At 34.2% G+C, this 15,274-nt stretch overlaps 2 protein-coding genes across 2 annotated transcripts in view; one reads left to right on the top strand and one right to left on the bottom strand.

The window, feature by feature from the left end:
• The window catches only part of HELRODRAFT_175465 (hypothetical protein), a gene marked incomplete at both ends in the record, with an annotated part of 4,280 nt that extends 793 nt beyond the window's left edge, over window positions 1-3,487 (bottom strand). Inside the window, 2 exons of the mRNA XM_009022885.1 lie at window positions 28-31; window positions 2,274-3,487. Coding sequence (XP_009021133.1) covers window positions 28-31; window positions 2,274-3,487 — 1,218 coding nt within the window. The remainder of the gene's footprint in view (window positions 1-27; window positions 32-2,273) is intronic.
• Window positions 3,488-4,961: 1,474 nt separating this feature from the next.
• On the top strand, window positions 4,962-12,351 carry HELRODRAFT_82648 (hypothetical protein; the record flags this gene model as incomplete). Its single annotated transcript, XM_009022884.1, has 17 exons — window positions 4,962-5,064; window positions 5,432-5,650; window positions 5,864-5,979; window positions 6,228-6,338; window positions 6,594-6,677; window positions 6,833-6,925; window positions 7,596-7,745; window positions 7,924-8,109; window positions 8,540-8,654; window positions 8,748-8,779; window positions 8,883-8,959; window positions 9,159-9,303; window positions 9,548-9,738; window positions 10,640-10,771; window positions 10,859-10,941; window positions 11,559-11,681; window positions 11,954-12,351. Coding segments are annotated over 17 exons (2,358 nt in total), but the record flags the coding sequence as incomplete, so codon positions are not given.
• Between the last annotated feature and the right edge of the window lie 2,923 nt (window positions 12,352-15,274).

The raw sequence follows: 15,274 nt of genomic DNA, 5'->3' as shown, positions 1-15,274 counted from the left end.
GGCTGACCGACCGACCGACCGACTGACTTGACTGATTGTTTGATTGATTTATCTCATAGTATTGTATGCATGAGAAAAAATCCGATTAAGCCAACCTACGGCTTCAGTAAGCCACTGTTTTTTACCTGACAAAAGCAATTTCTATATTTATACTGACAAAATAATTGTGATATGAATATATTGATTTATTTAAAGCATTATATGTACAAGAAAGTGCTATCGTAAGAGTTCTATGAAACCCTGTAAGCCACTGCTGTAAGCCAACGTATTTCAGCTTCTTATGAGCACCAGCAGAATGTAAAATATTCATTGAATATAATGAAGATAGTTGTTCAAATAACAATTTTGATTTATTTAGGCCGTTTATTTCATAAGCAAACCAATTTTTAACATGATCGAATAGTGTAAAAAAAAAGGGTGACTATAGTTCAATCCTACTAAGCCAACCTTCGGCTTCAGTAAGCCACCGGATTTCACCGGACCAAAAGCAGTTTTTATATTCAAATTAACAAAAATAATTTAATAATACATAATTCTATTAATCATTATTAAAATTAAATATAATTACTACAATGTTTTAAGCATATTAAATCAAGTAAATATTTCATTTAGCTTGCTCGTCAAAATCCATGCAATTTCGTAAGCCAACAATCCAAGTACGACAAATAGCCCGACCGATAGATCGAATTGATCGATTAGTCCTATTATTCTAGTTATGTGGTTTGGAGCAAGGGGAGACATTACTGAAAATAATTAAAAGTTGAAAAAATTGAGGTTCTTTGCATATCCCTGCTTCAACCCATAAGAAGGTGTTGTAATTTGGTAAATAGGCTCCCCTTGGTTTTAAAGAACAAGCTAAAAGATATTTACTTGACTGATTATGTTTAAAACAATGTAATTAAATTCAATTATGAATATTAAAATTATTTTTGTTAATTTGAATATAAAATTGCTTTTTGTCCTATAAAATACAGTGGCTTACTAATGGTATTATATGTATATGCTTAGCTTGGCTAACTAGGATTGAACTATAGTCAAACTGTTCTCGCATATTCTATCTTGTTAAGCTTTTATTGTTTTTTAATGAAAGAAATAGCATAAATAGATCAAAATTGTTATTTTAATTACTATCTTCATTATTTTCAACAAATATTTTACATTCTGGTGCTCATAGTCATAGAATGTGGATTGCAGCAATCCTACGCTGGCTCACTGCAGTGGCTTAACGGGTCTCATAGTATGATAGCGGTTGTTTGTACATATAATGCTTTAAATAATTTCACATAGTCATTTCACAACAATTTTTGTTAAACACAAAAGGAGCCGACCTTGACATTTAAAAATTTTTTAATTTTATTTCATGCATACAAACATACACACACATACATGCTAACATGCTCACATACATAAGCACATACATAATCACGTACATGATGTTTTTGATTTGACAAAAACACATCAAAGAAATCGACCTTGGTATTTAAAAAAAATTTTAAATTAAATTTCTTGCAAAATCGATGTTGATTATGATTCTACCAAAGCATCGCGTTTCTGATAATCATTATAGAAAAACACATCAAATATAGCGGATCAAACCAGCCAATCAGAAGTTGTTATTTTTTGTCGTTGGAGGAAATGACGTCATATTAACTGTAGTTATTCAGCTGTACGATGTGAGTTAGCAAGCATAATCATTATATTCGATGTCTAACAAAAAATATTTTACAAGATGTTACATGCACACAAAACTAACAAAATAAACAGATATATTTACTTACTGTATATATTTATATATATACATACATGCACACATACGTAAGTACATACATGATAATCATGAGCTTACCATGGCATATATGTATATTTAAACAACATATCGAAGGACGAAATCAACCTTGACATCTAAAAAACTTATTAATTCAATTTCATTGCGATACCGGATATGAGAATTTCAAATTAAAATTTTTTATCAGTAAAATGAAACTTATAAATCAAATCTTTGATAAAATTTTGACCAATAAGTAACTTTTTGTGTTAAATAAAATATGCCAGCTTAAATTTAACCATAAGCACGAATTCTCCTCATTAAATATCCATGCAACTGATCAAACTTCACTTCCAACCAGTTTTTCAAACGTAATTTCAATATAAAAATCTGAAGTTTTAAGATTATTTTGAAGTTTTCATTATAAAATATCAACATCAAGAAATGGCAAGATGATTTTAAAATGATTAAAACGTTGGCCAAGGAGTTTAGCAGCAGCAAGAAAGACCTGGCTTTGCCAATGAATGTTACTAAAAACTCAATGTCGTAGAGCAAGATAGGAACGAGTTTGAATGTAATGGACGACGTGTAAAAGTTACAAGTGCTTGAAATCATGATTGCAAAGTATATAAAGTTATCTTCATTCTCACTCAGATCTGATTTGTTATCAATGTGAATTTTTCTTACCAAATCGATCAGTTTGCAGTTATTTTTTGATAGCACGACCAAAGGAATGAGATAATTGAATGCAGTAAAGCTGAACACGTAAAATAGATGGATGTATATGTTGATTATTTTTTTATTATCCGATAAATCGTACAGGTCCCAATAATTTTCAAGCGGAACATCACAGATGAAGTGATTCGATATACTCTCATTAATAAACATTCGCACTGTCGGGGTGAAGAGGATTACAAATAGCGTGGCTACGAACGAAACCGTCAGCAATTTCTTCACCAAATTTGATAAATCGACGTCACATTTTGCCACTTTGCGATCCAAACTCATTTCAGATAAAGAATTTGTTAATAAAATGATAATTTGATTGAAAAACCACGGTTGAATGAGTAGAATTAGCTCCAAAAAACATGTAAAGTGCGTCATTGGTTCCATATTCCCTTCATATATCCATGACTTCCTCATAGCCACGAATGCCAAAATGAAAATTAAAAATATTTCTTCAAACAATAGATAACATCTAAAAACAAATTTACAATTTTTAGGCGTTTCTTTATCAAATCTGGCAAGAAAAATCGTTATGAGGTTGAAAATCAGCCCAATCATAGCGATCGTATTTAAAATTTTGTATTCCAAGAACTGGCTGAAGTGATCGGCGTACCTAGTTAAGTAATTTTGCACCATCTCTGTTACATTTTCAATGGCGGAGAATCCGGTTGAGACGACAGATATGAGGTCGCCCTCGGGAGGCGAAACAAACGCTGCCGTCGTCGTCGTCGTCGTTTTGCTAGTGGTCAATGATGTATCGTTCGTACTGTTGCTGCTGCTGCTGCTGTAGTACGTGAAGTTTTGAATCAGCTGCTGAAGTAGTAGGAGTTGCTGTGCGTCCGGTGAAGATGTCGTTTGCGCTGGGAATGTTGTTTCTGTGACGTCAGATGTTGCTGTTGTGACGTCACACCACGTCGTAGTTGTGGCGGCTACTGCGGTTGTTAGTCTCATCCTCGGATTCGACCAGTTCATCAGCTTCATGCAGTACTCATCCATTTTGAAACGCCGACAATAAATATTTACTTATATTCTCTTTTTAATTTCAAATAATTTGCAAAGTTTATCTATGAAAATAATAACCTTTTCTCCTTATATATACATATATTTTCACTACATATATATACACGTACTAATTCTGGCGGTTTCAATTAGGGGAAGTGTTAGAGTTGAGAATAATATTTGTTCTGTAAATACGAACGCCATTATGAAATTAGATCGGCCTTGTGACCAACAGTTTTCATTCATTTATAAATCCGTTTGTTTGGTCGTTTCTTCATTTATTCATATCTTGTTTATATCAAGTGTACAACTAATTTAGTGTAAATATTATTTATTTCCCTTCAATTTTTTAATACTAGTAGTTTCTATGCTACTACTTTCACTACTACTACTTCTACTACTACTACTACTGCCACTACTACCTTTTCTACTACTTTTACTGCTGCTACCACCACTACTGCTACTCCTAATAGCCTTTCTGGTGCACCTCGTCATCTCAGCAATCATTTTTTTAGGACATAATAACCGAAGTGTAGGAGTGCTGGCCAGCATCGAACGATAATATTTTATTATCCGATCGGGCCGTCATGAACGTGTAACTGCTGTGTCCGTAGTTGAACCCGATCCCACAGACACTCCTGGCAAACTTTATGCTAACTAGATAGTGAAGGGCCAGGTGTTCGGTGGGAAACATGGCGGTGTGTCCATCTCCGCTCCAGCCATGTAACCAGTGCAAGAGAACAAGATATTGAGATATATGAGAAATGAAAGGGGCACGAGCAACTAGACCAGCAGCAGAGTTAAAAATTATTCATTAATTCATTCATTCATTATTCGACTAAAATTTGTCCAAAAACATGAATATACACAAACAGAAATAAATTTATAAACTTAGCCCAGCACTTTTTAAAAACTAAAATTAATTTTAAAAGTAAATTCTACTGGCAAGCGAATACAATTTAAATCCTGCAAAGATGTTACCGTAAATTTGAACCCCTAATTTTAAACTAATTAATTTATTTTTTTGAAATTGTTAAATAAATAATCATAATAAAGTAAAAAATGTCAGATAAAAATAATGTCGTTCACGAATTAAAAGAGGGTTTGTCGTTTTATTATCAGTTCCTGCAAATTTTTTTCATTTTGTGACATCTTGGGGATTTTCCAGTTTGCACCAAAGCATTTTTTAATGATTGAGATTAAAAATTTAATCTTGGTTTTTCAAATTTTTATTTCAAAATTGATGTCTTTATTGTAATAAAAAATTATTTTGATTGTGATTGTCTCATCTTTAATATCCAGCATTCCATTCATTTCATTTGTTTCTACCATTCCATTCATTTCACAAAGATTATAATTTTTTAATTAATTAATTAAATTATATTTAATTTAACGAGTATTCTTCGCATAACACACACAAACACACACACACACATAAATTATATTTAATTTAACGAGTATTCGTATAACACAAACACACACAAACACACACACACACATAACAGTAAACCTAGATGGGAAAGAAAAAGTAGGTATTAAAGATTTTGAAATATTGAAAGTTCTTGGAGAAGGAAGTCAGTTAAATAAATTTAATTTGCCACTAATCACTAATCAAATTGTTGTATTATAATTAACTCCACCCAGTTATTCACTAATGTACCAGTCGATCAAAATTTAATTAATATTAATAAGTATTGATTAGTTGTTGGTCAGTTAAATTGAGATAGATTTCTCATCTATTTAAATATATTTGATTATCAAATTTATTTGTTAACCTAATCTAAATTCAAATCAAATCACATCTCCAACCTAATATTTTTTCAAACCAAAACCATCCCCACTTTACTAATCAACCCATCTCCACTAGCTAATCAGCACCATCTTCACCAACAAACCATCTAACACCTCGACATACACACAAACCAACTTTAAAAATACCAGCCTACGGCCGAGTTTTCCTAGTCCGAAAAATTACCGGCCCCGATTCTAATAAGTTCTATGCCATGAAAGTTCTAAAAAAGGCAGAGATTGTAGTAAAAGCGAAAAATGCCGAGCACATGATGACCGAACGGCAGGTCCTCGAACACATCAGACGGACTCCCTTCGTGGTCACGCTGCATTACGCTTTCCAAACTGACGAGAAACTGCATCTGATTCTAGGTCTGAGGTGGTGCTGGTGGTGATGTTGTTGTCTGTGCATCATGATGATGATGATGACGACGATGATGATGATGACGACGATGATGATGACGATGATGTCGGTTCTTATCATGAAATTACGCCGAAAATAGTTTTCATGATAACGACGACGACGACGATGAGGATAACGATCGTGGTGTTGTTGATGATGATGAATTATTTCCCGCCAAAAAGACTTTGTGAATGGAGGCGACCTATACAGTAGTCTGAACTCGAGGGGCGGTTTCAATGAGGAGCAGGTCAAAGTTTACATCGCCGAGATTGCCATTGCACTGGAATCGTTGCATAAGGTCAGATGATTGGTGGATGGATGAATAGATGGATGGATAGATGGATGAATAAAAGAATGAATGAACGAAAGAAAGAATGTATGGATGGATGGTTTACATTGTAGGGATCGCTATTGCACTAGATTCATTATATCTAGTTGGTTGCTGAATGAATAAATGGATGAATGAATGATGGATGAATGAATGATGAATGAATGAATGGATGGATAGATGGATGAACATCAGCATCGTCGGCATCACCACCACAGATAGGAGTTATTTATAGAGATTTGAAACTGGAAAACGTTCTATTGGGTGCTGATGGTCACATTGTCCTGACTGATTTCGGACTAAGCAAAGAATTCTTACCAGCTGATAAGGTGCTGATGATGATGACGTAGATGGTGCTGATGACGATGTTGTTGATAGTGATGATGATGATGATGATAGTGCTACTGATGATGATGATGATAATTATGACGAAAGAGGGATGTTGAGAATGTTGATGATGATTGCGATAATGATGATTGTCAGGAAGTTTGTGCTTTCATTAATTCCTTTCTAATCATCATTTTCATCATCATCATCATCATCGTCGTCGTCGTCATCTTCATCATCATTGTTATCATTATCAGTATCATAGAACTTATTCGTATTGCGGCACAGTTGAATATATGTCGCCAGAACTGGCTTCAAAATGCAAAGATGGACATGATTACGTTAGTGATGATAGTTATGATCATTTATTCATTTGTTCGTTTCTTCGTTCATTCATTCATTCGTTCATGCATGCATTCATTCATTCGTTCGTTCGTTCGTTCTTTCGTTTGTTCATTCATTCAATCAATCATTCATCTTTCAACGAATGACACAGACTGTTGATTGGTGGTCGTTAGGAGTTCTCTGCTTTGAGTTGATCACAGGTTCGAATCCCTTCTCCAACGGAGACCTCGGAGAAGATACCGTTGTCAGGTTTCTTGTGACGATGATGACGATGACGACGACGATGATGACGATAATTATAAATATAATAATGATGAAAATATGATGGTGACGTCTATAGCGAAGATGATTAAGATGATGATGGGGACTGAACTGAAGCAGTCATCAAACTTAACTGAAATTATGATAATGATAATAATAATAATAATAATAATAATAATAATAATAATAATAATAATAATAATATTAATAATTATAATAATGATAAACAGAATAATAATGGTTATAATTGTTATAATTAGATAGAGATTTCCTAGTAGAGTAATGGCAGTTGATTGCCACAATGCAATTATAGCTATTGATACGGTATCAATGTACTTTTATATTTTTTGTGATGCTACTACTACTACTACTACTAAAACTGCTGCTATCACTACTACTACAACTGCTGCTACCACTACTACTACTGCTGCTGCTACTACTGCTACTACAACTGCTGCTACCACTACTACTACTGCTGCTGCTACTACTGCTGCTACTGCTGCTACCACTACTACTTCTGCTGCTGCTACTGCTGCTGCTACTGCTGCTGCTACTACTGCTGCTACTTTTCCAACTGCTACTGCAAGCATTACTACCTCCCTTGTTGTTAGCGTTAACATAACAACATCCGTTAAACACTGACGAACGTTGAGAACAGGTTAATAACTTCTGTGGAGCCTTCGGTTCCCGCGTTTCTTTCACGCCACCTAGCCAGCCTGATCAGATCCTTGCTCCAGAAGAATCCGAAATTTAGATTAGGCAGGAATGGGATCGATGATTTGAAGGCACATCCCTTCTTCAACGTAGTACTGCTTTTATGGTTTTTGGTTGTTGCTATTTCAGAATATTTGTTATTATTATTATCCTTATTGTTGATGTTTGCTATTATTAACATTGTTGTAGTAGTTTTTGTTGTTGTTGTTATTATTCTCACTCATTTATGATTGTTGTATTGATTACCATGGCGACCAACCGTTGAAGAATTTAGATTGGGACAAACTGCAGAGGAAAGGACTTCCGCCCCCGTTCAAACCAAAGATCATAAATGATTACGACGTCAGCAATTTTGACGACAGCTTCACTAACAAGCCACTAGTTTCTCCGCCTGTTCATAAAAAAGCGTGCTGCCTGAGAAACCCCGCCGATGGCCTTAAGAATTCAAGCCAAGTTAATTGCAATCATTTTATTGAGTATGAAGAAAAGTTCAAGGTGAATTATGTTGTGTGTGGTGTGTGTGTGTGTGTGGTGTGTGTGTGTGTGTGTGCGTATGACGAGTTGATTAATGGTGACTGATTCGTTGAAATAGGATGGTTCGTTTTGTAAAATATTTTAACGTAACTGTAATATCTTCGTAATACTGATTGTTATATGATATTGGTCTATAATTGGATCTATTGAGCAAATGATGAGGATGATGACTCTCTCTCTCTCTCTTTCTCTCTCTCTCTCTCTCTCTCTCTCTCTCTTTCTCTCAAACATACACACACGCACACACCCAGACACACACACAAACAGACAGACACACACACAAACAGACAGACACACACACAAACAGACAGACACACACTCACACATACATCGATAAACTCATACACAGGGTTACTCATACGTCGCTCCGTCGGTTTTGTTCACAAAAAATTCTCTATCTGGTTCCTTCCTATCTCTGAGTGATGATGACGACGACGACGATGATGATGATGGTCCTGGTGATGGTAAGGATCCTGATAATGGTGGTAACGATGATGGCGGTAATTTCAAAAGGCGGATGAGGAAGAAGATGAGAAAAAAGAAACTAAATAATGAAGATCTTAATATCGCCCTAGCCATGACTTTCAAGGTTTTTCCTTTCTAAATTTTTTTATTTCTTATTATCATCATCATCGTCGTCGTCATTATTAATATTATTATATTATTTGTATTATTATTACTTCTATTTATAGGACAGTGGGTTTTTCCAGAAATATTCAATGGACCTTGACGGCGGAGAGCTGGGCAAGGGATCGTTTTCTATTTGCAAGTTCGGGAATTCCTCGAGATCTATACATAAATAATTTATGATAATTTAAATACAATAATTCACAATAAAAAATAAATAAATTCATAATAATGGAATGAAAAATTACAATAAAAATTACAATAAATTATGAATTATCAATTACAATAAATTATGGATCATCATCATTATCATCGTCGTCATCATCATGCTCACTTATTAGGAAATGCATAGACAAGAAAACAAAGACGGAATACGCTGTAAAAATCGTGAGTAGGCGTGTGGATACGAGAAATGAAACGGCGATAATGAGGGAGCTACAAAGCTGCCCATTTATCGTCCAACTGATTGACGTTTTTCAGGACAAGGTTAGGCAAGTTAGGGATAGACAAATTAGGGATAGACAAATTAGAAATGCATTAAATAGAAGCGAGTTTATATATAGGGATGGATAAAATAGTGATGTGCGATCGTTGAATTTCAATAATTCAGAATTTAGAAAGAGTGCAGTTGAATTGTTAGACCCAATTTAGGCGCAAATTGATTGGCTGGCTGATGAAATAAATGCTAAAAGTTAATAACCAATTGGGTGGTAATTTTCAACTGAACCAGCTGCACACGTACATCGTAATGGAGCTGGTGAGTGGGGGCGAGTTATTGAGTAAAATTTTCCACCAAAATTATTTCGGAGAGGCCGAAGCGAAGCACGTATTTCGGCAGTTGCTGAGCGCCGTTCAGTACATGCACCATAACAACTCCATCGTTCACAGGGACCTTAAACCAGAGGTTTATTTATTTACAGAGTATTTGTCGTTGTTTTTGGAACATTATGTTGGGTAGTTGTTGTATGCGCAACTTATTTAAATGCTGTTGTTGTTGTTGCAGTTGTTGCGGTTGCTGTTGCAGTTATTGTTGTTGTTGTGGTTGTTGATGTTGTTGTGGTTGTTGATGTTGTTGTGGTTGTTGTGGTTGTTGATGTTGTTGTGGTTGTTGATGTTGTTGTGGTTGTTGATGTTGTTGTGGTTGTTGATGTTGTTGTGGTTGTTGATGTTGTTGTGGTTGTTGATGTTGTTGTGGTTGTTGTGGTTGTTGATGTTGTTGTGGTTGTTGATGTTGTTTGTATTGAGGTGTCGATGTTGTGTTATTGTTTTTTATGACGCAGCGATTGAAAAAAATGATTTCATTGCTTGTATCACAGAATATCCTGATAAATTACCATGACGTCACAAACGACAACAACAACAACAACAAAAATAATAATAATATTAACGAGGGTATTAAAGACAATAGTAGCAATGACACTAAAATACATCAAAACGAATTAGCTAGTGGTAAAAATATTTTTGAAAACTTTCTTCCTACTACTACTACTACTACTACTACTACTGCGGCTACTACTCTTACTGCTAGTAGTGGTGATCATCATGATAATAATATTGGTAATAGTACTAATCATAGTAAAACTCCTAATCTAAACTATACCATAAAATTGATTGATTTTGGATTTGCGAAAAAAATGAAAAGAAAAACACCAAAGAACAATAATGACGACATCAACAACATCAACAACAACAACCACATCAACAACAACAACGTCACCACCAACAACAACAACATTAATAATACTGCATCAAGTACTGAATCAAGTAGTAAACATGTTAACTTCACTAACGACAACATCAGCAACGACAGCAGCAGCAGCAGCAACCACAACAACTACAACAACAACACTCCCAACAGTACCAGCACGAACAACAGCAAAACTTCCAACGCGAGCAATGGATTGAAGACCCCGTGCTTTACATTATATTACGCTGCTCCCGAAGTCCTGAGCAAGTTGCCCATGTCGTTATTCTGTAATGATGATGATTTTGTTGGTGATGGTAGTGATGCCGTTGATGGGGCTGATCAAGATGGCCGCAGGGGGAGGAGCTATGACGAGTCATGTGACCTGTGGAGTTTAGGAGTTATATTGGTTAGTTGTTGTTGTTGTTGTTTTCGTTGTTGTTGTTGTTTTCGTTGTTGTTGTTGTTTTCGTTGTTGTTGTCATAGCTGTTAAAACATGTGAATTTGAAGGAGAGATTGAATGTTACATCGGTACCGAACTGTCGGTTGGATAGCCAAGCCATGGATCAACAATAATTTTCATCAGTGGCTTGTTTTTCATTCTAAAAAAATTTACATTTTTGAAAAATTTGAGGTTTTTCGGTACTAATAATAATAATAATTTATTATTTGGTGCATTCCTAATAATAATAATAATAACTCACTTGGCAGTATACCATGCTCATGGGCCGACCACCATTCCATCATCATCATCATCAACAACAACCACAACTCCATCATCATCATCATTTTCTTCATCGTCATCATCCTAATTATATTCAAACACATCAACAACAACAACTTCAACTTCAACAACAAGTTCAACAACAACAACTTCAACAACAACAACTTCAACAACAACAACATCAACAACATCGAATTGAAAATTTTTTAACTAGCAATACTACTACTGCTCCTACTACTACTACTGCTGCTGCTGCTACTACTACTTTTACTACTACTACTACTACTACTACCAATAATAATAATAATAATAATAATAATAGCAATGATGAAGACGACAACGACGATGATGATGCGGCTTTATTTAACATAATGAGGAGGATAAAAGCTGGAGATTACAACATGAAAGGCGAGAGGTGGGATGGAATTTCCCAAGATGCTAAAAATATCATTCAAGGTTATTTATAGCTCTTATAATCGTCATCATCATCATCTTCTTCATCATCATCATCATCGTCAGTGTTAATAGTGTTTATATTAGTATTATAATTATTTATTGTTCTCAGTGTGTTATCAACATTAAGCTTCACCATCACAAAAAATTTAACTTGAATTGACCAATCACAAATCATTTTCAATTTTGAATCATCCAATCGCACAAAAATTTCCAAATTGACTTGACTCATTAATCAAGAATACGAATTAAAATTTGTCGACCAATCACAACAGGCCTGCTAACTGTCGACCCGACAAAGCGCCTAACAATCAAACAATTGCTCGATCATGATTGGCTGTTTCCTTACAGCGACCCCTGGCAAGTCACGACGTCATCAACAGCCTCACCGAAGATCGCAAATAAGAGGGAGGGTTTTAAACTGTTGGCCGTTGATGGTGCGCCACTGGCTAAAAAACGAAAGCGAAAGAATAAAACCGAAACTGAACTTTACTTGAAATCCGATGGTGGTATTAATAGCGAGTCAAAGAGTAATAGCAACAGTGACAGCATTCGCAGTAGCAGTAGCAGTTGTAATGTTGGCACTGATGAAATTATTTGTGGCAGAAGTAGTTGTAGTAGTGGCAGTAGTCGAAATACTAGTAGCACTATATCCGCCCCATCTTCGCCATGAAAGAAATTTTCCGAGGTGATGATGATAATGATGACGAGAAGAAGGGTTGTGAAGATGATGATGATGATGATGATGATGACGAAGAGGAAGAAGATGATGTAGATGGCGATGAATAAATAAAATGGCGATGATGACCGTAAAGTTTGTAATCTAACATTTCCGAGCAACACACACATACACACACACACACATAAACATATATACAAAAATTCATACATACAAACATTCATACATACATACATACATACATACAAAGTCACAAATATACAAACACACATGGGTACAAACGCGTTCTATTTTGTACTTTCCAGCTAACAATACAAAGCTTCTCGTTAAAATTTTAATGTTTGAGCATTATTCCACTTTAAAAAGACAATTCTGTTATTTATTATTATTAATATTATTATTATTTTGTTTCTTATTCGTCTATTTATTTATAACGTGTTTTCCGAAATCTTGCCGGGAATGAAATATGTTTGGCCAATTCAATTTCAATGACATTACTACTATATATATATATATGTATGTATATATATATATATATATATATATATATATATATATATATATATATATATATATACACACAGTTACACACACAAACACACACACATATATATATCTTTCTATATTACAATTAGTAATGTTACTCTTACTATTGCAATCGTTACCGGTGCTAACAGAAATGACAGTAAAAATTCTGAAATTTCTACGCTTACTACTACTTGCCGCTACTACAGCTGTTTTTGTTGCTACTACCACGGCTTCTATTTCTTCATTACTACCACTACTACTACTTCTACGTTTTGTTATCGTTGTAATTACTAGTTTGTTATGATTCTTTGTTGAGATGCTGTTATGACCACTTCCTTTTCATTCTGTGATGACTTTTCTTATCATGGTGGAAATTATTCTTCTGCAATTATCGTTCATGACTCGTTGTGTTGGTATTTCTACTCAAGACTTGCATTGTTTTTGAATTTATTAAAAAGTGAATTGAATGATGTGAAATAAATTCTGAGCATACTCGTTTGTTGGTTATGGCTGACATCAAAATTAATGGCAAAGAGACATATCAATTAATTCTGTGTGAAAGAAACAAAACAAGTAAAAACACACACACGCACACACACACGCACGCACACACACACCTATATATATATATATATATATATATATATATGTAAATATTTCAAAATATGCGTGCAATACAATCGAGTATATAGAGACGTTGTTGGTTCATCCTACTAATGCATTCCAGTGAGGAATTATCTTTTATAAATTAAAGTTCGCCTGTTGTGTTTTTGGTCGATTTTTTGTTACTTGGATTTATGCTGTATAATAACCGGTTAGTTAATGAATGATGATGACGATGATGAAGATGATGACGATGATGATGATGATGAAGATGATGATGATTATAATTATTATCATAAATAGGAGCAAACGATTATAGTTATGATAATGATAGGTCAATTTTGAAATACAAGATGTGCCTTTCATTAATGTTTACTTAATGTAGAGAGAGAAGAGAGAGAGAAGAAAGAGAGAAAGAGAAGAAAGAAAGAGAGAGAGAAGAAAGAGAGAAAGAGAAGAAAAAGAGAGAGAGATGGAATGGGAAGAACAACGAGAGTAAAATGCAAAAGAAAAAGATAGTCAGACCGACAGAGAGATATATACACATTTAAAATATTCATCGATGCTTGTATAACACAGTTGTAAAAACATGTTCCTTTTAAAAATGGCGTCAAGTAACATATTTTTATATATGGTCGAAGGAAATTGGACTCATTTGTTATTTATTTTTCTATGTAAATAAAGAACGATAATTAATCATGTTGCCGGAAAAGAGTGTTAACTTTCTATGCAAATGAAGCGATTATTTATCTATGGGAAGAGAGCAGTTATTTATCTATGTGTCTACAATTAGCTGTCTTTGTTGTTGCCAACGAGATATTTATATCTATGGACATAAATTTAATTATATCTATGTATAAGCAAATGCATCTTTGTCTTTCCGTTAAAAAATATTTTACAAGAATTCATTCACCAAGTAAACTTCATCACCAAAGATGGCACAAAAAATATCGTCACCACCACCATCATCATCATTATCACCACCACCATCATCATCATCAACAACAACACCATCATCATTAACTAAAAATTTCCACAAAATATTTTATGTTCCATCTTGTTTGCATGTTAATTATTTATCGAAAAACCCCCTCTCCAGACTATGGATGTCGCTTTTTGGTGTTTTTTTGTCATTTTTTTCTGTCTTTCGTTCATTCTGTTTTTATACTTGCACACACTCTCTCTCTCTCTTTTTCTCTTTCTTTCATTTTTTCTCTTTTATTTTTCTTTCATTTGTATCTTTTCAGTTGAAAAATATTAAATTTTGTTTCAATTCTTTTTATCGTATTTACTCACTCTCTGCACTCCTCTCTCTGCACTTCTCCCTCTGCACTCCTCTCTTTCTTTCTCTTTTTCCATATCTCTCCTCCACTCCTTGTTCTGTACATCTTCATCTTTCTTTCTATCTAGAAAACTATTTATATAAGATTCTAGTCTCCAGGAGTTTCTTTTTTGACTGCCTTTTCTTTCTAATTTATTTTTTATATCGCTTCTTATATAACTTATCTCTTCCTCTCTCCCTCTCTCTTTCTCACTCTCTATCTCTTTTTTGTTTATTTCTATCTCTTCCCATAACTTTTTAATGGTATCATCTTAAAATACTTAAAGATAGATGGCTTAACTACATATAATTTGTTTTTAAAATTCAATTTAGCAGCAGTTTTGAATTTTTCCAGAAGGTAACTTACAACATTTCTCACTATTTTTATTATAATTATTCCTCTTTTTCTATATTTTTCTCTTTTTTTCCCTTTCCTTCTCTCTCTTCCTCTCTCTCTCTTCCCCT

The sequence above is a fragment of the Helobdella robusta genome, assembly GCF_000326865.2.
Source record: "Helobdella robusta unplaced genomic scaffold HELROscaffold_33, whole genome shotgun sequence".
Taxonomy (NCBI): Eukaryota; Metazoa; Annelida; class Clitellata; order Rhynchobdellida; family Glossiphoniidae; genus Helobdella; species Helobdella robusta.
Note: the sequence above shows the minus strand (reverse complement) of the source record. Positions and strands in the feature narration are given on the sequence as shown.